Source organism: Salvelinus fontinalis, chromosome 32 (genome assembly GCF_029448725.1).
Source record: "Salvelinus fontinalis isolate EN_2023a chromosome 32, ASM2944872v1, whole genome shotgun sequence".
NCBI classification, from domain to species: Eukaryota; Metazoa; Chordata; class Actinopteri; order Salmoniformes; family Salmonidae; genus Salvelinus; species Salvelinus fontinalis.
Window position 1 is genome coordinate 26,606,697 of NC_074696.1, and position 23,566 is coordinate 26,630,262.

General features: G+C 40.9%; 1 protein-coding gene across 8 annotated transcripts in view; it reads right to left on the bottom strand.

The window, feature by feature from the left end:
• LOC129830991 (uncharacterized PE-PGRS family protein PE_PGRS54-like) overlaps positions 1–22,957 on the bottom strand; it is a 68,987-nt gene extending 46,030 nt beyond the window's left edge. For 7 of the 8 annotated variants that reach the window (XM_055893930.1, XM_055893927.1, XM_055893924.1 and 4 more), the window contains exons 1-14: positions 22,848–22,957; positions 22,115–22,179; positions 21,970–22,032; positions 21,247–21,282; positions 20,732–20,773; positions 20,289–20,336; positions 19,965–20,009; positions 18,666–18,761; positions 18,489–18,539; positions 18,319–18,345; positions 18,144–18,188; positions 17,717–18,004; positions 16,942–17,010; positions 15,952–16,002 (exon numbers count right to left, since the gene is read on the bottom strand). In XM_055893930.1, the coding sequence (XP_055749905.1) occupies positions 15,952–16,002; positions 16,942–17,010; positions 17,717–18,004; positions 18,144–18,188; positions 18,319–18,345; positions 18,489–18,539; positions 18,666–18,761; positions 19,965–20,009; positions 20,289–20,336; positions 20,732–20,773; positions 21,247–21,282; positions 21,970–22,032; positions 22,115–22,179; positions 22,848–22,858 (937 nt within the window). In that variant the 5' untranslated portion in view covers positions 22,859–22,957. The remainder of the gene's footprint in view (positions 1–15,951; positions 16,003–16,941; positions 17,011–17,716; positions 18,005–18,143; positions 18,189–18,318; positions 18,346–18,488; positions 18,540–18,665; positions 18,762–19,964; positions 20,010–20,288; positions 20,337–20,731; positions 20,774–21,246; positions 21,283–21,969; positions 22,033–22,114; positions 22,180–22,847) is intronic. The other variant, XM_055893926.1, reaches the window with a different exon arrangement.
• Positions 22,958–23,566: the final 609 nt, after the last annotated feature.

Genomic DNA, 23,566 nt, shown 5'->3' on the forward strand with positions numbered 1-23,566 from the left:
AGAAAGTCAGTGCTGGAAAGTTAGTGCTAGGAAGTCTGTGCTAGTAAAGTCAGTGCTAGCAAGTCAGTGCTAGAAAGTCAGTGCTAAAAAGTCAGTGCTAGGAATGTCAGTTCTAGAAAGTCAGTGATAGAAAGTCAGTGCTAGTAAAGTCAGTGCTATAAAGTCAGTGCTGGAAAGTCAGTGCTGGAAAGTCAGTGCTAGGAAGTCAGTGCTAGATAGTCAGTGCTAGAAAGACAGTGCTAGAAAGTCAGTGCTAGAAAGTCAGTGCTAGGAAAATCAGTGCTAGGAAGTCAGTGCTAGAAAGTCAGTGCTAGAAAGTCAGTTTTAGGAAAGTCAGTTCTATGAAAGTCAGTGCTAGAAAGGCAGTGCTAGTAAAGTCAGTGCTGGAAAGTCAGTTCTATAAAAGTCAGTGCTAGAAAGTCAGTGCTAGAAAGTCAGTTCTAGGAAAGTCAGTTCTAGGAAAGGCAGTGCTAGAAAGGCAGTGCTAGAAAGGCAGTGCTAGTAAAGTCAGTGCTATGAAAGTCAGTTCTAGGAAAGTCAGTTCTATGAAAGTCAGTGCTAGTAAAGTCAGTGCTAGAAAGGCAGTGCTAGAAAGTCAGTTCTAGGAAAGTCAGTTCTATGAAAGTCAGTGCAAGAAAGGCAGTGCTAGGAAGTCAGTGCTAGAAAAGTCAGTGCTAGAAAGTCAGTGATGGAAAGTCAGTTCTAGGAAAGTCAGTGCTAGAAAGGCAGTGCTAGAAAGTAAGTACTGGAAAGTCAGTGCTGGAAAGGCAGTGCTAGAAAGGCAGTGCTAGTAAAGTCAGTGCTAGAAAGTCAGTGCTGGAAAGTTAGTGTTAGAAAGTCAGTGCTAGTAAAGTCAGTGCTAGAAAGTCAGTGTTGGAAAGTAAGTGCTGGAAAGGCAGTGCTAGTAAAGTCATTGCTAGAAAATCAGTGCTGGAAAGTTAGTGCTAGGAAGTCTGTGCTAGGAAGTCAGTGCTAGAAAGTCAGTTCAAGGAAAGTCAGTTCTATGAATGTCAGTGCTAGGAAAGTCAGTGCTAGAAAGTCAGTGCTAGGAATGTCAGTGCTAGAAAGTCAGTGATAGAAAGTCAATGCTAGAAAGTCAGTGCTAGAAAAGTCAGTGCCAGTAAAGTCAGTGCTAGAAAGTCAGTGCTAGAAATTCAGTGCAAGGAAAGTCAGTGCTAGGAAGTCAGTGCTAGAAAGTCAGTGCTATAAAGTCAGTGCTGGAAAGTCAGTGCTGGAAAGTCAGTGCTAGGAAGTCAGTGCTAGATAGTCAGTGCTAGAAAGACAGTGCTAGAAAGTCAGTGCTAGAAAGTCAGTGCTAGGAAAATCAGTGCTAGGAAGTCAGTGCTAGAAAGTCAGTGCTAGAAAGTCAGTTTTAGGAAAGTCAGTTCTATGAAAGTCAGTGCTAGAAAGGCAGTGCTAGTAAAGTCAGTGCTGGAAAGTCAGTTCTATAAAAGTCAGTGCTAGAAAGTCAGTGCTAGAAAGTCAGTTCTAGGGAAGTCAGTTCTAGGAAAGGCAGTGCTAGAAAGGCAGTGCTAGAAAGGCAGTGCTAGTAAAGTCAGTGCTATGAAAGTCAGTTCTAGGAAAGTCAGTTCTATGAAAGTCAGTGCTAGTAAAGTCAGTGCTAGAAAGGCAGTGCTAGAAAGTCAGTTCTAGGAAAGTCAGTTCTATGAAAGTCAGTGCAAGAAAGGCAGTGCTAGGAAGTCAGTGCTAGTAAAGTCAGTGCTAGAAAGTCAGTGATGGAAAGTCAGTTCTAGGAAAGTCAGTGCTAGAAAGGCAGTGCTAGAAAGTAAGTACTGGAAAGTCAGTGCTGGAAAGTCAGTGCTAGAAAGGCAGTGCTAGTAAAGTCAGTGCTAGAAAGTCAGTGCTGGAAAGTTAGTGTTAGAAAGTCAGTGCTAGTAAAGTCAGTGCTAGAAAGTCAGTGTTGGAAAGTAAGTGCTGGAAAGGCAGTGCTAGTAAAGTCATTGCTAGAAAATCAGTGCTGGAAAGTTAGTGCTAGGAAGTCTGTGCTAGGAAGTCAGTGCTAGAAAGTCAGTTCAAGGAAAGTCAGTTCTATGAATGTCAGTGCTAGGAAAGTCAGTGCTAGAAAGTCAGTGCTAGGAATGTCAGTGCTAGAAAGTCAGTGATAGAAAGTCAATGCTAGAAAGTCAGTGCTAGAAAAGTCAGTGCCAGTAAAGTCAGTGCTAGAAAGTCAGTGCTAGAAATTCAGTGCAAGGAAAGTCAGTGCTAGGAAGTCAGTGCTAGAAAGTCAGTGCTATAAAGTCAGTGCTGGAAAGTCAGTGCTAGGAAGTCAGTGCTAGATAGTCAGTGCTAGAAAGACAGTGCTAGAAAGTCAGTGCTAGAAAGTCAGTGCTAGGAAAATCAGTGCTAGGAAGTCAGTGCTAGAAAGTCAGTGCTAGAAAGTCAGTTTTAGGAAAGTCAGTTCTATGAAAGTCAGTGCTAGAAAGGCAGTGCTAGTAAAGTCAGTGCTGGAAAGTCAGTTCTATAAAAGTCAGTGCTAGAAAGTCAGTGCTAGAAAGTCAGTTCTAGGAAAGTCAGTTCTAGGAAAGGCAGTGCTAGAAAGGCAGTGCTAGAAAGGCAGTGCTAGTAAAGTCAGTGCTATGAAAGTCAGTTCTAGGAAAGTCAGTTCTATGAAAGTCAGTGCTAGTAAAGTCAGTGCTAGAAAGGCAGTGCTAGAAAGTCAGTTCTAGGAAAGTCAGTTCTATGAAAGTCAGTGCAAGAAAGGCAGTGCTAGGAAGTCAGTGCTAGTAAAGTCAGTGCTAGAAAGTCAGTGATGGAAAGTCAGTTCTAGGAAAGTCAGTGCTAGAAAGGCAGTGCTAGAAAGTAAGTACTGGAAAGTCAGTGCTGGAAAGTCAGTGCTAAAAAGTCAGTTCTAGGAAAGTCAGTGCTAGAAAGTCAGTGCTGGAAAGTCAGTGCTGGAAAGTCAGTTCTAGGAAAGTCAGTGCTAGGAAAGGCAGTGCTAGGAAGTCAGTGCTAGTAAAGTCAGTGCTAGAACGTCAGTGCTGGAAAGTCAGTTCTAAGAAAGTCAGTGCTAGAAAGGCAGTGCTAGAAAGTCAGTTCTAGGAAAGTCAGTTCTATGACAGTCAGTGCTAGAAAGGCAGTGCTAGGAAGTCAGTGCTAGGAAAGCCAGTGCTAGAAAGTCAGTGATGGAAAGTCAGTTCTAGGAAAGTCAGTGCTAGAAAGTCAGTTTTATGAAAGTCAGTTCTATGAAAGTCAGTGCTAGAAAGGCAGTGCTAGTAAAGTCAGTGCTGGAAAGTCAGTTCTATAAAAGTCAGTGCTAGAAAGTCAGTGCTAGAAAGTCAGTTCTAGGAAAGTCAGTTCTAGGAAAGGCAGTGCTAGAAAGGCAGTGCTAGAAAGGCAGTGCTAGAAAGTCAGTGCTAGAAAGTCAGTTTTAGGAAAGTCAGTTCTATGAAAGTCAGTGCTAGAAAGGCAGTGCTAGTAAAGTCAGTGCTGGAAAGTCAGTTCTATAAAAGTCAGTGCTAGAAAGTCAGTGCTAGAAAGTCAGTTCTAGGAAAGTCAGTTCTAGGAAGTCAGTGCTAGAAAGTCAATGCTAGAAAGTCAGTGCTAGAAAGTCAGTGCTAGAAAGGCAGTGCTAGTAAAGTCAGTGCTAGAAAGTCAGTTCTAGGAAAGTCAGTTCTAGGAAAGTCAGTGCTAGAAAGTCAGTGCTGGAAAGTCAGTGCTGGAAAGTCAGTTCTAGGAAAGTCAGTGCTAGGAAAGGCAGTGCTAGGAAGTCAGTGCTAGTAAAGTCAGTGCTAGAAAGTCAGTGCTGGAAAGTCAGTTCTAAGAAAGTCAGTGCTAGAAAGGCAGTGCTAGAAAGTCAGTTCTAGGAAAGTCAGTTCTATGACAGTCAGTGCTAGAAAGGCAGTGCTAGGAAGTCAGTGCTAGGAAAGCCAGTGCTAGAAAGTCAGTGATGGAAAGTCAGTTCTAGGAAAGTCAGTGCTAGAAAGTCAGTGCTAGAAAGTCAGTGCTAGAAAGTCAGTGCTAGAAAGTCAGTGCTAGAAAGTAAGTGCTGGAAGTCAGTGCTGGAAAGGCAGTGCTAGAAAGGCAGTGCTAGTAAAGTCAGTGCTAGAAAGTCAGTGCTGGAAAGTTAGTGCTAGGAAGTCTGTGCTAGTAAAGTCAGTGCTAGCAAGTCAGTGCTAGAAAGTCAGTGCTAAAAAGTCAGTTCTAGGAAAGTCAGTGCTAGAAAGTCAGTGCTAGGAATGTCAGTACTAGAAAGTCAGTGATAGAAAGTCAGTGCTAGTAAAGTCAGTGCTATAAAGTCAGTGCTGGAAAGTCAGTGCTGGAAAGTCAGTGCTAGGAAGTCAGTGCTAGATAGTCAGTGCTAGAAAGTCAGTGCTAGAAAGTCAGTGCTAGAAAGTCAGTGCTAGGAAAATCAGTGCTAGGAAGTCAGTGCTAGAAAGTCAGTTTTATGAAAGTCAGTTCTATGAAAGTCAGTGCTAGAAAGGCAGTGCTAGTAAAGTCAGTGCTGGAAAGTCAGTTCTATAAAAGTCAGTGCTAGAAAGTCAGTGCTGGAAAGTCAGTGCTGGAAAGTCAGTGCTAGGAAGTCAGTGCTAGATAGTCAGTGCTAGAAAGTCAGTGCTAGAAAGTCAGTGCTAGAAAGTCAGTGCTAGGAAAATCAGTGCTAGGAAGTCAGTGCTAGAAAGTCAGTTTTATGAAAGTCAGTTCTATGAAAGTCAGTGCTAGAAAGGCAGTGCTAGTAAAGTCAGTGCTGGAAAGTCAGTTCTATAAAAGTCAGTGCTAGAAAGTCAGTGCTAGAAAGTCAGTTCTAGGAAAGTCAGTTCTAGGAAAGGCAGTGCTAGAAAGGCAGTGCTAGAAAGGCAGTGCTAGAAAGTCAGTGCTAGAAAGTCAGTTTTAGGAAAGTCAGTTCTATGAAAGTCAGTGCTAGAAAGGCAGTGCTAGTAACGTCAGTGCTGGAAAGTCAGTTCTATAAAAGTCAGTGCTAGAAAGTCAGTGCTAGAAAGTCAGTTCTAGGAAAGTCAGTTCTAGGAAGTCAGTGCTAGAAAGTCAATGCTAGAAAGTCAGTGCTAGAAAGTCAGTGCTAGAAAGGCAGTGCTAGTAAAGTCAGTGCTAGAAAGTCAGTTCTAGGAAAGTCAGTTCTAGGAAAGTCAGTGCTAGAAAGTCAGTGCTGGAAAGTCAGTGCTGGAAAGTCAGTTATAGGAAAGTCAGTGCTAGGAAAGGCAGTGCTAGGAAGTCAGTGCTAGTAAAGTCAGTGCTAGAAAGTCAGTGCTGGAAAGTCAGTTCTAAGAAAGTCAGTGCTAGAAAGGCAGTGCTAGAAAGTCAGTTCTAGGAAAGTCAGTTCTATGACAGTCAGTGCTAGAAAGGCAGTGCTAGGAAGTCAGTGCTAGGAAAGCCAGTGCTAGAAAGTCAGTGATGGAAAGTCAGTTCTAGGAAAGTCAGTGCTAGAAAGTCAGTGCTAGAAAGTCAGTGCTAGAAAGTCAGTGCTAGAAAGTCAGTGCTAGAAAGTAAGTGCTGGAAGTCAGTGCTGGAAAGGCAGTGCTAGAAAGGCAGTGCTAGTAAAGTCAGTGCTAGAAAGTCAGTGCTGGAAAGTTAGTGCTAGGAAGTCTGTGCTAGTAAAGTCAGTGCTAGCAAGTCAGTGCTAGAAAGTCAGTGCTAAAAAGTCAGTTCTAGGAAAGTCAGTGCTAGAAAGTCAGTGCTAGGAATGTCAGTACTAGAAAGTCAGTGATAGAAAGTCAGTGCTAGTAAAGTCAGTGCTAGTAAAGTCAGTGCTGGAAAGTCAGTGCTGGAAAGTCAGTGCTAGGAAGTCAGTGCTAGATAGTCAGTGCTAGAAAGTCAGTGCTAGAAAGTCAGTGCTAGAAAGTCAGTGCTAGGAAAATCAGTGCTAGGAAGTCAGTGCTAGAAAGTCAGTTTTATGAAAGTCAGTTCTATGAAAGTCAGTGCTAGAAAGGCAGTGCTAGTAAAGTCAGTGCTGGAAAGTCAGTTCTATAAAAGTCAGTGCTAGAAAGTCAGTGCTAGAAAGTCAGTTCTAGGAAAGTCAGTTCTAGGAAAGGCAGTGCTAGAAAGGCAGTGCTAGAAAGGCAGTGCTAGAAAGTCAGTGCTAGAAAGTCAGTTTTAGGAAAGTCAGTTCTATGAAAGTCAGTGCTAGAAAGGCAGTGCTAGTAAAGTCAGTGCTGGAAAGTCAGTTCTATAAAAATCAGTGCTAGAAAGTCAGTGCTAGAAAGTCAGTTCTAGGAAAGTCAGTTCTAGGAAAGGCAGTGCTAGAAAGGCAGTGCTAGGAAGTCAGTGCTAGTAAAGTCAGTGCTATGAAAGTCAGTTCTAGGAAAGTCAGTTCTATGAAAGTCAGTGCTAGTAAAGTCAGTGCTAGAAAGGCAGTGCTAGAAAGTCAGTTCTAGGAAAGTCAGTTCTATGAAAGTCAGTGCAAGAAAGGCAGTGCTAGGAATCAGTGCTAGTAAAGTCAGTGCTAGAAAGTCAGTGATGGAAAGTCAGTTCTAGGAAAGTCAGTGCTAGAAAGGCAGTGCTAGAAAGTAAGTACTGGAAAGTCAGTGCTGGAAAGTCAGTGCTAGAAAGGCAGTGCTAGTAAAGTCAGTGCTAGAAAGTCAGTGCTGGAAAGTTAGTGTTAGAAAGTCAGTGCTAGTAAAGTCAGTGCTAGAAAGTCAGTGTTGGAAAGTAAGTGCTGGAAAGGCAGTGCTAGAAAGGCAGTGCTAGTAAAGTCATTGCTAGAAAATCAGTGCTGGAAAGTTAGTGCTAGGAAGTCTGTGCTAGTAAAGTCAGTGCTAGAAAGTCAGTTCAAGGAAAGTCAGTTCTATGAATGTCAGTGCTAGGAAAGTCAGTGCTAGAAAGTCAGTGCTAGGAATGTCAGTGCTAGAAAGTCAGTGATAGAATGTCAATGCAAGGAAAGTCAGTGCTAGGAAGTCAGTGCTAGAAAGTCAGTGCAAGGAAAGTCAGTGCTAGGAAGTCAGTGCTAGAAAGTCAGTGCTAGAAAGTCAGTTCTAGGAAAGTCAGTTCTATGAAAGTCAGTGCTAGAAAGGCAGTGCTAGAAAGGCAGTGCTAGTAAAGTCAGTGCTGGAAAGTCATTGCTGGAAAGTCAGTGGTAGTAAAGTCAGTGCTAGAAAGTCAGTGCTAGAAAGTCAGTTCTAGGAAAGTCAGTTCTATGAAAGTCAGTGCTAGAAAGTCAGTGCTAGGAAAGTCAGTGCTAGAAAAGTCCGTGCTAGGAAAGTCAGTGCTAGGAAGTCAGTGCTAGAAAGTCAGTGCTAGAAAGTCAGTGATAGAAAGTCAGTGCTAGAAAGTCAGTGCTAGAAAAGTCAGTGCCAGTAAAGTCAGTGCTAGAAAGTCAGTGCTAGAAAGTCAGTGCAAGGAAAGTCAGTGCTAGGAAGTCAGTGCTAGAAAGTCAGTGCTAGAAAGTCAGTTCTAGGAAAGTCAGTTCTATGAAAGTCAGTGCTAGAAAGGCAGTGCTAGTAAAGGCAGTGCTGGAAAGTCAGTGCTGGAAAGTCAGTGGTAGTAAAGTCAGTGCTAGAAAGTCAGTGCTAGAAAGTCAGTTCTAGGAAATTCAGTTCTATGAAAGTCAGTGCTAGAAAGTCAGTGCTAGAAAAGTCAGTGCTAGAAAAGTCCGTGCTAGGAAAGTCAGTGCTATGAAGTCAGTGCTAGAAAGTCAGTGCTAGAAAGTCAGTTTTAGGAAAGTAAGTGCTAGAAAGGCAGTGCTAGAAAGTCAGTGCTAGTAAAGTCAGTGCTAGAAAGTCATTTCTAGGAAAGTCAGTTCTATGAAAGTCAGTGCTAGAAAGTCATTGCTAGAAAGTCAGTTCTAGGAAAGTCAGTGCTAGAAAGTCAGTGCTGGAAAGTCAGTGCTGGAAAGTCAGTTCTAGGAAAGTCAGTGCTAGAAAGTCAGTGCTGGAAAGTCAGTTCTATGAAAGTCAGTGCTAGAAAGTTAGTGCTAGGAAAAGCAGTGCTAGGAAGTCAGTGCTAGTAAAGTCAGTGCTAGAAAGTCAGTGCTGGAAAGTTAGTGCTGGAAAGTTAGTGCTAGGAAGTCTGTGCTAGTAAAGTCAGTGCTAGGAAGTCAGTGCTAGAAAGTCAGTGCTAGAAAGTCAGTTCTAGGAAAGTCAGTGCTGGAAAGTCAGTTCTAAGAAAGTCAGTGCTAGAAAGGCAGTGCTAGTAAAGTCAGTGCTAGAAAATCAGTGCTGGAAAGTTAGTGCTAGGAAGTCTGTGCTAGTAAAGTCAGTGCTAGGAAGTCAGTGCTAGAAAGTCAGTGCTAGAAAGTCAGATCTAGGAAAGTCAGTTCTATGAATGTCAGTGCTAGGAAAGTCAGTGCTAGAAAGTCAGTGCTAGGAATGTCAGTGCTAGAAAGTCAGTGATAGAAAGTCAGTGCTAGAAAGTCAGTGCTAGAAAAGTCAGTGCTAGTAAAGTCAGTGCTAGAAAGTCAGTGCTAGAAAGTCAGTGCTAGGAAAGTCAGTGCTAGGAAGTCAGTGCTAGAAAGTCAGCGCTAGAAAGTAAGTTCTAGGAAAGTCAGTTCTATGAAAGTCAGTGCTAGAAAGGCAGTGCTAGAAAGGCAGTGCTAGTAAAGTCAGTGCTCGAAAGTCAGTGCTGGAAAGTCAGTGGTAGTAAAGTCAGTGCTAGAAAGTCAGTGCTAGAAAGTCAGTTCTAGGAAAGTCAGTTCATGAAAGTCAGTGCTAGAAAGTCAGTGCTGGAAAGTCAGTGCTAGGAAAGTCAGTGCTAGAAAAGTCCGTGCCAGGAAAATCAGTGCTAGGAAGTCAGTGCTAGAAAGTCAATGCTAGAAAGTCAGTGCTAGAAAGTCAATGCTAGAAAGGCAGTGCTAGTAAAGTCAGTGCTAGAAAGTCAGTTCTAGGAAAGTCAGTTCTAGGAAAGTCAGTGCTAGAAAGTCAGTGCTGGAAAGTCAGTGCTGGAAAGTCAGTTCTAGGAAAGTCAGTGCTAGAAAGTCAGTGCTGGAATGTCAGTTCTATGAAAGTCAGTGCTAGAAAGTTAGTGCTAGAAAGTCAGTTCTAGGAAAGTCAGTTCTATGACAGTCAGTGCTAGAAAGGCAGTGCTAGGAAAGCCAGTGCTAGAAAGTCAGTGATGGAAAGTCAGTTCTAGGAAAGTCAGTGCTAGAAAGTCAGTGCTAGAAAGTCAGTGCTAGAAAGTCAGTGCTAGAAAGTAAGTGCTGGAAGTCAGTGCTGGAAAGGCAGTGCTAGAAAGGCAGTGCTAGTAAAGTCAGTGCTAGAAAGTCAGTGCTGGAAAGTTATTGCTAGGAAGTCTGTGCTAGTAAAGTCAGTGCTAGGAAGTCAGTGCTAGAAAGTCAGTGCTAAAAAGTCAGTTCTAGGAAAGTCAGTGCTAGAAAGTCAGTGCTAGGAATGTCAGTACTAGAAAGTCAGTGATAGAAAGTCAGTGCTAGTAAAGTCAGTGCTATAAAGTCAGTGCTGGAAAGTCAGTGCTGGAAAGTCAGTGCTAGGAAGTCAGTGCTAGATAGTCAGTGCTAGAAAGTCAGTGCTAGAAAGTCAGTGCTAGAAAGTCAGTGCTAGGAAAATAAGTGCTAGGAAGTCAGTGCTAGAAAGTCAGTGCTAGAAAGTCAGTTTTAGGAAAGTCAGTTCTATGAAAGTCAGTGCTAGAAAGGCAGTGCTAGTAAAGTCAGTGCTGGAAAGTCAGTTCTATAAAAGTCAGTGCTAGAAAGTCAGTGCTAGAAAGTCAGTTCTAGGAAAGTCAGTTCTAGGAAGGGCAGTGATAGAAAGGCAGTGCTAGAAAAGCAGTGCTAGTAAAGTCAGTGCTAGAAAGTCAGTTCTAGGAAAGTCAGTGCTAGAAAGTCAGTGCTAGAAAGTCAGTGCTGGAAAGTAAGTGCTGGAAAGTAAGTGCTGGAAAGGTAGTGCTAGAAAGTCCGTGCTAGTATAGTCAGTGCTAGGAAGTCCGTGCTAGAAAGTCAGTGCTAGAAAGTCAGTGCTAGAAAGTCAGTTCTCGGAAAGTCAGTTCTAGGAAAATCAGTGCTAGAAAGGCATTGCTAGAAAGGCAGTGCTAGTAAAGTCAGTGCTAGAAGGTCAGTTCTTGGAAAGTCAGTTCTATGAAAGTCAGTGCTAGAAAGTCAGTGCTAGAAAGTCAGTTCTAGGAAAGTCAGTGCTAGAAAGTCAGTGCTGGAAAGTCAGTGCTGGAAAGTCAGTTCTAGGAAAGTCAGTGCTAGAAAGTCAGTGCTGGAAAGTCAGTTCTATGAAAGTCAGTGCTAGAAAGTTAGTGCTAGGAAAAGCAGTGCTAGGAAGTCAGTGCTAGTAAAGTCAGTGCTAGAAAGTCAGTGCTGGAAAGTTAGTGCTGGAAAGTTAGTGCTAGGAAGTCTGTGCTAGTAAAGTCAGTGCTAGGAAGTCAGTGCTAGAAAGTCAGTGCTAGAAAGTCAGTTCTAGGAAAGTCAGTGCTGGAAAGTCAGTTCTAAGAAAGTCAGTGCTAGAAAGGCAGTGCTAGTAAAGTCAGTGCTAGAAAATCAGTGCTGGAAAGTTAGTGCTAGGAAGTCTGTGCTAGTAAAGTCAGTGCTAGGAAGTCAGTGCTAGAAAGTCAGTGCTAGAAAGTCAGATCTAGGAAAGTCAGTTCTATGAATGTCAGTGCTAGGAAAGTCAGTGCTAGAAAGTCAGTGCTAGGAATGTCAGTGCTAGAAAGTCAGTGATAGAAAGTCAGTGCTAGAAAGTCAGTGCTAGAAAAGTCAGTGCTAGTAAAGTCAGTGCTAGAAAGTCAGTGCTAGAAAGTCAGTGCTAGGAAAGTCAGTGCTAGGAAGTCAGTGCTAGAAAGTCAGCGCTAGAAAGTAAGTTCTAGGAAAGTCAGTTCTATGAAAGTCAGTGCTAGAAAGGCAGTGCTAGAAAGGCAGTGCTAGTAAAGTCAGTGCTCGAAAGTCAGTGCTGGAAAGTCAGTGGTAGTAAAGTCAGTGCTAGAAAGTCAGTGCTAGAAAGTCAGTTCTAGGAAAGTCAGTTCATGAAAGTCAGTGCTAGAAAGTCAGTGCTGGAAAGTCAGTGCTAGGAAAGTCAGTGCTAGAAATTGTCCGTGCCAGGAAAATCAGTGCTAGGAAGTCAGTGCTAGAAAGTCAATGCTAGAAAGTCAGTGCTAGAAAGTCAGTGCTAGAAAGTCAGTTCTAGGAAAGTCAGTTCTAGGAAAGTCAGTGCTAGAAAGTCAGTGCTGGAAAGTCAGTGCTGGAAAGTCAGTTCTAGGAAAGTCAGTGCTAGAAAGTCAGTGCTGGAATGTCAGTTCTATGAAAGTCAGTGCTAGAAAGTTAGTGCTAGAAAGTCAGTTCTAGGAAAGTCAGTTCTATGACAGTCAGTGCTAGAAAGGCAGTGCTAGGAAAGCCAGTGCTAGAAAGTCAGTGATGGAAAGTCAGTTCTAGGAAAGTCAGTGCTAGAAAGTCAGTGCTAGAAAGTCAGTGCTAGAAAGTCAGTGCTAGAAAGTAAGTGCTGGAAGTCAGTGCTGGAAAGGCAGTGCTAGAAAGGCAGTGCTAGTAAAGTCAGTGCTAGAAAGTCAGTGCTGGAAAGTTATTGCTAGGATGTCTGTGCTAGTAAAGTCAGTGATAGGAAGTCAGTGCTAGAAAGTCAGTGCTAAAAAGTCAGTTCTAGGAAAGTCAGTGCTAGAAAGTCAGTGCTAGGAATGTCAGTACTAGAAAGTCAGTGATAGAAAGTCAGTGCTAGTAAAGTCAGTGCTATAAAGTCAGTGCTGGAAAGTCAGTGCTGGAAAGTCAGTGCTAGGAAGTCAGTGCTAGATAGTCAGTGCTAGAAAGTCAGTGCTAGAAAGTCAGTGCTAGAAAGTCAGTGCTAGGAAAATAAGTGCTAGGAAGTCAGTGCTAGAAAGTCAGTGCTAGAAAGTCAGTTTTAGGAAAGTCAGTTCTATGAAAGTCAGTGCTAGAAAGGCAGTGCTAGTAAAGTCAGTGCTGGAAAGTCAGTTCTATAAAAGTCAGTGCTAGAAAGTCAGTGCTAGAAAGTCAGTTCTAGGAAAGTCAGTTCTAGGAAGGGCAGTGATAGAAAGGCAGTGCTAGAAAAGCAGTGCTAGTAAAGTCAGTGCTAGAAAGTCAGTTCTAGGAAAGTCAGTGCTAGAAAGTCAGTTCTAGGAAAGTCAGTTCTATGAAAGTCAGTGCTAGTAAAGTCAGTGCTAGAAAGTCAGTGCTAGAAAGTCAGTGCTGGAAAGTAAGTGCTGGAAAGTAAGTGCTGGAAAGGTAGTGCTAGAAAGTCCGTGCTAGTATAGTCAGTGCTAGGAAGTCCGTGCTAAAAAGTCAGTGCTAGAAAGTCAGTGCTAGAAAGTCAGTTCTCGGAAAGTCAGTTCTAGGAAAATCAGTGCTAGAAAGGCAGTGCTAGAAAGGCAGTGCTAGTAAAGTCAGTGCTAGAAGGTCAGTTCTTGGAAAGTCAGTTCTATGAAAGTCAGTGCTAGAAAGTCAGTGCTAGAAAGTCAGTTCTAGGAAAGTCAGTGCTAGAAAGTCAGTGCTGGAAAGTCAGTGCTGGAAAGTCAGTTCTAGGAAAGTCAGTGCTAGAAAGTCAGTGCTGGAAAGTCAGTTCTATGAAAGTCAGTGCTAGAAAGTTAGTGCTAGGAAAAGCAGTGCTAGGAAGTCAGTGCTAGTAAAGTCAGTGCTAGAAAGTCAGTGCTAGAAAGTCAGTGCTAGGAATGTCAGTGCTAGAAAGTCAGTGCTGGAAGTTAGTGCTAGGAAATCAGTGCTAGAAAGTCAGTGCTGGAAAGTCAGTTCTATGAAAGTCAGTGCTAGAAAGTTAGTGCTAGGAAAGGCAGTGCTAGAAAGTCAGTGCTATTAAAGTCAGTGCTAGAAAGTCAGTGCTGGAAAGTCAGTTCTAAGAAAGTCAGTGCTAGAAAGGCAGTGCTAGAAAGTCAGTTCTATGAAAGTCAGTGCTAGAAAGGCAGTGCTAGGAAAGCCAGTGCTAGTAAATTCAGTGCTAGGAAAGTCAGTGCTAGAAAGTCAGTTCTAGGAAAGTCAGTACTATGAAAGTCAGTGCTAGTAAAGTCAGTGCAAAAAGTCAGTGCTAGTAAAGTCAGTGCTAGAAAGTCAGTGCTGGAAAGTAAGTGCTGGAAAGTAAGTGCTGGAAAGTAAGTGCTGGAAAGGTAGTGCTAGAAAGTCCGTGCTAGTATAGTCAGTGCTAGGAAGTCCGTGCTAGAAAGTCAGTGCTAGAAAGTCAGTGCTAGAAAGTCAGTTCTCGGAAAGTCAGTTCTAGGAAAATCAGTGCTAGAAAGGCAGTGCTAGAAAGGCAGTGCTAGTAAAGTCAGTGCTAGAAGGTCAGTTCTTGGAAAGTCAGTTCTATGAAAGTCAGTGCTAGAAAGTCAGTGCTAGAAAGTCAGTTCTAGGAAAGTCAGTGCTAGAAAGTCAGTGCTGGAAAGTCAGTGCTGGTAAGTCAGTTCTATGAAAGTCAGTGCTGGAAAGTCAGTTCTAGGACAGTCAGTTCTATGAAAGTCAGTGCTAGAAAGTCAGTGCTGGAAAGGCAGTGCTAGAAAGTCAGTTCTATGAAAGTCAGTGCTAGGAAAGTCAGTGCTAGAAAGTCAGTGCTAGGAATGTCAGTGCTAGAAAGTCAGTGCTGGAAGTTAGTGCTAGGAAATCAGTGCTAGAAAGTCAGTGCTGGAAAGTCAGTTCTATGAAAGTCAGTGCTAGAAAGTTAGTGCTAGGAAAGGCAGTGCTAGAAAGTCAGTGCTATTAAAGTCAGTGCTAGAAAGTCAGTGCTGGAAAGTCAGTTCTAAGAAAGTCAGTGCTAGAAAGGCAGTGCTAGAAAGTCAGTTCTATGAAAGTCAGTGCTAGAAAGGCAGTGCTAGGAAAGCCAGTGCTAGTAAATTCAGTGCTAGGAAAGTCAGTGCTAGAAAGTCAGTTCTAGGAAAGTCAGTACTATGAAAGTCAGTGCTAGTAAAGTCAGTGCAAAAAGTCAGTGCTAGTAAAGTCAGTGCTAGAAAGTCAGTGCTGGAAAGTAAGTGCTGGAAAGTCAGTGCTGGAAAGGCAGTGCTAGAAAGGCATTGCTAGTAAAGTCAGTGCTAGAAAGTCAGTTCTAGGAAATTCAGTTCTATGAAAGTCAGTGCTAGGAAAGTCAGTGCTAGAAAGTCAGTGCTAGGAATGTCAGTGCTAGAAAAGTCTGTGCTAGGAAAGTCAGTGCTAGGAAGTCAGTGCTAGAAAGTCAGTGCTAGAAAGTCAGTTCTATGAAAGTCAGTTCTATGAAAGTTAGTGCTAGAAAGGCAGTGCTATTAAAGTCAGTGCTAGAAAGTCAGTTCTAGGAAAGTCAGTTTTATGAAAGTCAGTGCTAGAAAGTCAGTGCTAGAAAGTCAGTTCTAGGAAAGTCAGTGCTAGAAAGTCAGTGCTGGAAAGTCAGTTCTTGGAAAGTCAGTTCTAGGAAAGTCAGTGCTAGGAAAGTAATTTACAATTTTAATGGAAAACTAGTACAGTAATGTAACCCAGAAATGTCATATTTGTATGAAATAGCTCCATCGGGCCTTTAAATCCCCTACCTGTCCCAGACCTGCTGTTTTCAACTCTTAATTATCGGCTATGAAAAGCCAACTGACATTTATTCCTGATTATTATTTGACCATGCTTGTCATTTATGAACATTTTGAACATCTTGGCCATGTTCTGTTATAATCTCCACCCTGCACAGCCAGAAGAGGACTGGCCACCCATAGCCTGGTTCCTCTCTAGGTTTCTTCCTAGGTTTTGGCCTTTCTAGGGAGTTTTTCCTAGCCACCGTGCTTCTACACCTGCATTGCTTGCTGTTTGGGGTTTTAGGCTGGGTTTCTGTACAGCACTTCGAGATATTAGCTGATGTACGAAGGGCTATATAAAATAAACTTGATTGATTGATTGATTGAAAGTCAGTGCTCGAAAGTCCGTGCTAGTAAAGTCAGCACTAGAAAGTCCGTGCTGGAAAGTCAGTGCTAGGAAAGTCAGTTCTAGGAAAGTCAGTTCTCGGAAAGTCAGTGCTAGAAATTGATTAAAGAGGCAATAAAAGGCCTTAAAGAGGCATTCTTTAGACTAGTTGAGTATCTGGAGCATCAGCATTTGTGGGTTCGATTGTACTCTGCTGTACTTGTCCTCTTGCTCAGTTGTGCACCGGGGCCTCCCACTCCTCTTTATATTCTGGTTAGGGCCAGTTTGCGCTTTTCTGTGAAGGGATTAGTACACAGCGTTGTACGAGATCTTCAGTTTCTTGGCAATTTCTTGCACGGAATAGCCTTCATTTCTCAGAACAAGAATAGACTGATGAGTTTCAGAAGAAAGTTATTTGTTTCTTGCCATTTTGAGCCTGTAATCATACCCACAGATCCTGATGCTCCAGATACTCAACTAGTCTAAAGAATGCCAGTTTTATTGCCTCTTTAATCAGCACAACAGTTTTCAGCTCTGTTAACATAATTGCAAAAGGGTTTTCTAATGATCAATTAGCCTTTTAAAATGACAAACTTGGATTAGCTAACACAATGTGCCATTGGAACACAGGAGTGAGTGATGGTTGCTGATAATGGGCTTCTATATGCCTATGTAGATATTCCATTAAAAATCAGCCGTTTCCAGCTACAATAGTCATTTACAACATTAACAATGTCTACATTATATTTCTGATCAATTTTATGTTATTTTATTTTAATAGACAAAAGATTTGCTTTTCTTTCAAAAACAAGGACATTTCTAAGTGACCCCAAACTTTTGAACGGTAGTGTATAATGTCACAGCAAAAATAATCCTGCAGCAACACGATTTTTACTTTTAGTTCATAATGTTGCTTTATCGGTGGTTAGGCTATTAGCTGGCCAAAAGTAGGCTACGTGAAAAGAGCGATACTGTTAATAAAACCATGTGTTAGTGTAGGTTTTCAGGGAATTTATATATATCACGAAGCTAATTGGCATTTCCTGCGATGTAGGAAAACTTTCAGCAACCAGAGATTGATCAAATTAAGATCTTACATCTATACAGTTGTGTGCTTGTGTTGTTCATTCTTCATTTATGTAATTTATTGTAAACTGGTGTTTTTCCATTCATGGTGATAGTGTCTGTCTGCTTCTTTAGTGTCAGGATGCACTTACTTGGAGCCTCAGTCTGATAGCCAGCAGCATCAAATGTATGAATGCTGCCACCTGTAATAACAATACATTGCTGACTTGATTTAAACATTGTAAGCATGCTAGTTGTGGATCATACTTGTGATGTACTTCACATACTGTACATGATATACAGAGTGTCTTGGAAATGTAAATAATTAATAACCTTTTACTGCAGGGGGGTAAATCAGGGTCAAACAGTGTTTCTTGGTAGTCTTTAACAAATCTACTTTGAAACAAGGTATACCAAAGGCAGCTGGTGGCAACTTAATTGTGGAGGACGGGCTAATAGTAATGGCTGGGATGGAATCAATGGAATTATATTGAACACATCAAACACATGGTTTCTATGTGTTTCATACCATTCCATTTACTCCATCCTAGACATTATTATGAGCCGTCCTCCCCTCGGCAGCCTCCTGAGAAGTATACACCTCACACACATGGTTATGGGCTTAAAACCTTTTGACACCTGTACCATGTCAGATAGAAAGTTGAAATGTATTACATATTGAGTGTGCATCCCAATATAACACTTTATATACATCAAAGAAGACTGAAATATAACAAAACCGTTTGACATAGAAACACTGGATTTTCGGGCGGGATTTCAAAAATTATGTTTATTGTTTATGAAATTATTAAAAATATTAATGACACACCCATGAGACAACTAGAGGGCGATTTGGCCATTTGCCTGCAGCCTAATAATAATGTTTACCATAATAATGTTTAGTGTCAGCCCATTTGTTGATGGGCTGACACTAAAATAAAATATTAAAGACAAAGTGTTCCTGACTATGTGTTATCAATGGTCCTTATCCAAACCCACACATTCACTTGATTGTTAGTTACCGGTTTACGACACATGACTGAGTGACATTATTATTGGTCGTTATAACTCATAACTGCATATGATTGTTTGTCACAGGTCTGTCACCAGAACTTTCTGTGGCTTTATGTAGTGAATGATACCTGCAGGCTGTGGATGAGCCTCATGGATAATGATGAGAGTGGAACTCCCTCCTGCTTGTCCCATTGAGCCTATAAGGTAAACACAATGAACATAATACAAAGTTAATCACTGCAAGGGACCATTGAAATATGCTTATACAAACAAATTAAGAGTTTCATTACAAAATGCTATTTATCCATTTTCATTTTAAAAAATGTTGGGAAATTAGCTTTTATTGTTTAAAGAAATTATGAAAGAGATGGGTGTGTTTTTTGTATAATCAGGGTGTGGGGTTGTTCAATGACATCAACAACAAATGATGTTTTTATTCAAAATTCTCTCAGAGCAATAAGTAGTACTGCTAGGTTTTGCACAGTCAAATGTAACAAATAACTACATATTTTTATAAAGAAATGTACAGTAATATGAGATATGTATGTAAAACATTAGCATTTTACATTTGAGTCATTTAGCAAATGGTCTTATCCAGAGCGACTTACAGTTAGTGCATTGATCTAAAGATAGCTAGGTGAGACAACCACAGTAAACAGCATACAAACATTCCATTCCAGTTAAACAATGGATATAATCATTTTGCAAAAAAATACATTTTGATACACATCTAAAATCTATAAATGTAAAATATGAGAACAGACATATTTTACACACACTTGTATGTACCCATAAGTATATACCCATAAGCAATCATTTCTGATGAAAAAACACAAATGTGAAAAAATTGTGCATATAGCATTTTGGAAATAAACTCTTCAAATGTAGACCAAGATGACTTACCGTGAGAGATTGTATCTGAGTGGACAACCCCTGTTCCTGGGTGGACAACCCCTGTTCCTGGGTGGACAACCCCTGTTCCTGGGTGGACAACCCCTGTTCCTGGGTGGACAACCCCTGTTCCTGAGTGGACAACCCCTGTTCCTGGGTGGACAACCCCTGTTCCTGGGTGGACAACCCCTGTTCCTGGGTGGACAACCCCTGTTCCTGGGTGGACAACCTCTGTTCCTGGGTGGACAACCCCTGTTCCTGGGTGGACAACCACTGTTCCTGGGTGGACAACCACTTTTCCTAAAACAATTATGTTGAAATTCAGCTTCAGTAAAGATATTCATGTTGATTTACTGTTAATACAATTCATCCAGGTTTTATGTCATGCATTATTGGACTATTGTTATAGAATTGAACCAAGGCAAGGCAGAGAGATTACCTGGGGCTTGCACGTGTGACACTGAACTGCCATGACCCCCTGCACCTGCCAAGAGATCAATAGTTCAACCTCCCCAATAGAGACAAACCACCGCCATCCAGACAGAGCTTGTAAAACATCCAGGTGTTTTTTTGGTCTACTTCAGTGCTTGTGGAGAGAGCGGGTGTAGCGTTACCTGTTTGACTCGGATCCAAACTGGGACCTGCAATGAAAGCAAAACACTTTTCATCAAATTACAGTAGATAAAGACTTACCACTGTTTATTAGATAGATTCAATAGAGATATCACTTCAAATATTATATCACTTGATTAAAAATAAAAAAAGGTATAATAAGTAATTTGACCTGCAATACTGGTATCTAAAGAGGAACCTGCATGTCCTGGCAAAGAAGCATCTGAAAGACAGGGGACGTTAAGAAATAAGTAAAAACTGATTGTTTAAACAAAACTTGTATCACTTAACATGACAGTTCAGAATAAAGTGGTAATAACATGGAGTAGATAACAGAACAAGGCTTTACCATGGGAGCTGGGGTCAGAGGGTGAAGTATGTGAATCTTCTCCACCACCTCCTCCTCCACCACCCCCTCCCCCTCCTCCTCCACCACCACCATTACCTGAAGGAGATAGGAACACATCAAGCCATTCATTCCACAAATGTATTCCACCATGGCTGCGTTTACACAGGCACCCCAATTCTAATATTTTGTCCAAATATGGTCCAAAGAGTTGATGTGATTGGTCAAAACGTATAGTGACACTTTTCAGGATGTCATTATAAATGAATGCTATATGGTTGTTTTGTCTTCATTATATTATATATCACCACTTTGGAAACAAGTGTTTTAATTCATATATATATATTTAACTAGGCAAGTTAGTTAAGAACAAATTCATATTTACAATGACTGCATACTGGGGAACAGTGGGGTAACTCCCTTTTTCAGGGGCAGAACAACAGATGTTTACCTTGTCTGCTCGGGGATTTGATCCAGCAACCTTCTGGTTACTGGACCAACGCTCTAACCCCTAGCCTACCTGCTGCCCCTTTTAAGTGTTATCCTTTAGGTCCACATTGTACATTTTGTTCTCTGTGTCTTTTACCCAAATAAATCAAATTCAATTCACAAGTTACACAAATATCAGAATTGGGCTTCCTGTGTTAAAAGGCAATTCCCCCACTTTTCAACATCATTTCATTTTCTCCAGCACAATACCAGTGTCTACATATGTGAAAACGGTGCATTTCTGCGCTTTGTAAAAAAATATATAATTAAAAAGTTCTACCCTTTGACATCATCAAAATCAGTGATTTTCAAACACTATGAGATTCACGGTGACGTGGGGAGCAAGAAAAGACCCTCCTCTGGCTAGAAACTCACTGCAGTTTAAAAAAAACTTTTAATCCTACCCTGTGATGTCACAGAGAAGCATTTTTTAGAATCTTTCTTCTTATCTTTTTAACCACAGATCATAGAAACGAGTTGTTTTCACATAGGTAGACACTAGTTTGATGGTGGAGATAATGAATATTGAAAAGTGGCGGAATTACCCTTTAACTCAGTCCATGTTCCAGATCTATATTATGCATAATTAATATGGAAATGCAACGTTATGGCCTAATTCTTCTAACACAAATCCAATTTATAATTCATGTTTAACCATTACTTTCTTCTGATATTGAGGTACTGCTTGATGCTGTAACAAAGCAAACAACATTTTCTCAATATCCCGTAGGAAAATATATATGTAAGATTGTAAGACAGTTTTTGTTGAAATAAATCATAAAAAACGGCCACATATTATGGAGCCTGACTCACGGTCAGGCCCAGCTTGCATGGCACTATCCCCATTGAGTTTATGTCCTGCAGGAAGAAAGGGTGCACAAATTCGTGAGGGAATTTATGTTGAGAGTCATCGTAAGACTTTTCTTTTCTGATTTGTCTTAATTCTGATGTGAAATGTCCTTAATACATTTACAAGATCAGCCTACACACAATACCCATTTATAACCAATTACACAACCTATTTACAGCCCGTACGCTTACCAAACCAGTAAAGTAAATGAATGGGTTCCTATAAAATATTTTCCAAATGTACAAATTGTATTTGTATTGAGTGTTATAAAGGAAGTGCTCCCTTACCATTCGCAGCTTCGCCCTGGAACGAGGTGCCAGGCTGAGCGCTTAAACCTAGAAGGAAACCAGCGTTTAAGTCTAGACAAGCTTATTTAACAGTCCATTGAAAACCTTTCAATACAGTCCTTTACAAATATGTATCCTGTATTGTATGAATCAAACATATTGCAGACTTCTACAGTGAGTTTAACTCACTTTTATGGAAGAAGCCTCAACAGAAATGTCTCAAATGGTCTGATTTCAAGAATGATGAATATCATATCTTTAACTTTCCTGATAGGCTATCTAATAGAAAAATCTGCAGCGTTTACCAGATTAAAGTCTATACTCAAGACAACTTCCCCACTTTGCACTAAGAACTTCTCAGAGTTGAACTCACTGAACTAAGAGCTATTCTGTTTTTAACATGAGCCCTATCCCCTGAGCTGAGAGGATTAGATGTGTCTTACCCAGGCCTTTAGATACTGTGGTAGCTTGCTGTGCTCCAATTCCTTGAGGGAAGAGAAGGGAAAAGGAACATACTTCTATTTGAGAATCTGTATGATTGTCTTTATCAATAAAAACCCTTTATTCTGGTATTATACCCTATTAGAGAGGATTTTAGGTTTACATGCATGCGCACATGCACATACTTGTGATTAATGATAGTTTTATACCAACAATATGTGAGATTTTACTTTAAATGTACTCTTATGTCCTGTTTTGTAGCTTTATCACATTTCCACTATTTCACTATTTTATATTTTGTTTGTATTTGGAATTAATGAGGCCCATTTGTCTTTGAAACGTGTTATGGTAATATTATGCAAAACATTCAAACAGGAAAAACAAATTTATGCTCTTAGTTGAACCATTTACATAAGTTTACTCTCAAAATGGGACTTTAGTCACACAAGTAGGCGTTGGTTTATGCACAAAGGTTAGAGATGTTCTATTCATTGGTGGCAAGTTGTTAACTTCTCACCCATATTCTTTTCCTGACTCTTGGAGTCATCATCATCTGAAAAGAAAAGTAAGTTGAGACATTTCATAAATATATGCTCATATTCTATACTTCCCAGAAGTCTGTGCTCCACACATATTTAGAAGACGTCGTTCCCTCTATTGAAACAAATGGAAAGGTGCCCGAAAAATTATACAAAAATTGGTCCTGAAAGGTTACACTTATAGAAAAAATTATTCCAAAAGGGTTCTACCTGGAACCAAAAAGGGTTATTCAAAGGGTTATTTTATGGGGACAGCCGAAGAACCCTTTTAGGTTCTAGATAGCAGCTTTTTTTCTAAGAGTGTATATCCTTCTGCTTGAGTGGAGGAAATTGGTATTAACTTTATAGGTCTGAGTGCACTTCAAAAATTACTTTATCATTTCTTTAAAGAGGGTTAGTCCTTTTTTATTAGTTCCATAGAATTTATTTTGTTATATTAGACATTTCTACGCTCTCACTCTATGTATTCTGTACCTAATTTTATAATCAGAAAAGACTGCATTGATCTTTGTTTTGGGGGGGGGGGGGGGGGGGCATTATTTTTGGTTTGTTAATAGCTTACTATGTCACATTTAGGCTAGGCCCATTCTCTTCGTCGTACCAGCACTACCTGGTCCTATGGTATCCTGACACATGACTCTAACCCCCCCCATCCCCACTCCCTCATCCTTCCCCAAACCTCCCTCCCTCCCATCTCATACCCTCCTCCTCTTCTGAGAGTTCCTCTTCACCGTCCTCTACCTCTATCTCCTCCGGCTCTTTCTCTAAAGAAAGAAGGCATTGAGTTGTTTACCTGTTCAAATATCCCAATGAATACAACTTTGATTCAATTAGCTACTTCCATACCTTCCACAGGAGCAGTTGAAATTGTTGTTGCCAAAAAGACAACTACAGAAGCAATTAAAAGATTTCTGCAGATAAAGAAGATGTATATCAAAAGATGGACGGAAAAATAAGTCAATATCAAATGTTTTATAACAAGGTTAAATTATATCCCTAGTCCAATCTCAAGTGTATGATTCAAGTTGAGAAACAGTTTTGCAGATGGAAGTGAAATTTCATTGTGGATTGATAAGTCTGTCATAAACATACGTTAAGTCCATATTCTTCTCATCCATATAATATTTTATGTCCTCAGTGCATAAATCTAAGATGTCACCATCATATCAATTGTGTTACATCAAGAGGAAGAATCAAGAAAGAGTGCCAAATAAAGACAATAGGAAGCATTCATCGTAATGCTAAGACTAGAACTGTCAGCTATTTTATCAGATAGTATGGATTCTTCAACATCAATATCAACAGCAAACATTTATTTAGATGACAAAAAATTATTCTCAAGCTCTTGAAAAACAGTTATCTTTGTCATATGAAATGTGGATACTAACCCTGAGAATCATCATACATTGATCAATTACATCACCAATTACATAACAATAATCATAATCAAGGCCTAATGAAAATCTCTCGCTTTGATCAAAACAATACGCCTGGACCAAGATGCAACATTTCATGACTAAAATTCCCTGCTTCAGCATTCATTACACACAACATTTGCAGCTGTTCATTGTTTACTCACCGTGACCACATGTTTTTGTCTAAAGGTCTATGTGGGGAACTCAGGAGTAGACATATACAGCTTGTAGCACCCAGGGCTTTAGACTTCCTTCTGCATGACTGGGCACCGCTATATGTTTTATACCCTCTCATCCCCCCATCTTAGGAAGGGGCAGGACTTGTGTTATAACCCCAGCCCCTACCAATTGAGCTCAGCTACTCCCTAGCTAGGTTTATTTCTCTACAGGTGAAAATACTTCAAAACACATTAACATTATAAAGATACAACAACAAAAAAGGAATTTCTAAAATGAGCAATTCCAATATGAATATTCAAACATTTCAATCAAGTCCTAAGTCAGGCAGTCTCTTACTGGTGGATCTTGCTGAGAGTGAGACAAATAGATAGATGTGGACAGTGGTGAAGAGTAAGCCTAGTGAGAGAAAACAGGTTGGTTTGCTCTACCTCCTTGCCTTCCCTGAATCCCCCTGACATGAGCTGTCACCTCTACTCTAACCTCTCAGCTCTGAGATCAACAGTTGAGCTGCTCTGCCAGTGGAGGGCACAGCCACCCTTCTTATGAAATGAAACAGAGTGACCTTCTGCATTCTGCTCTCATTTCCTGTTCGCTGACAGACAGGAGACATGAAAAGAGCAGCAGCAGCGTTTCTGAGGATGGGGTTATGGGTTGTGGATTGAGAATAGTGTTTTGGTTCTAGTGGCCCCCCTGTTGAAGATGG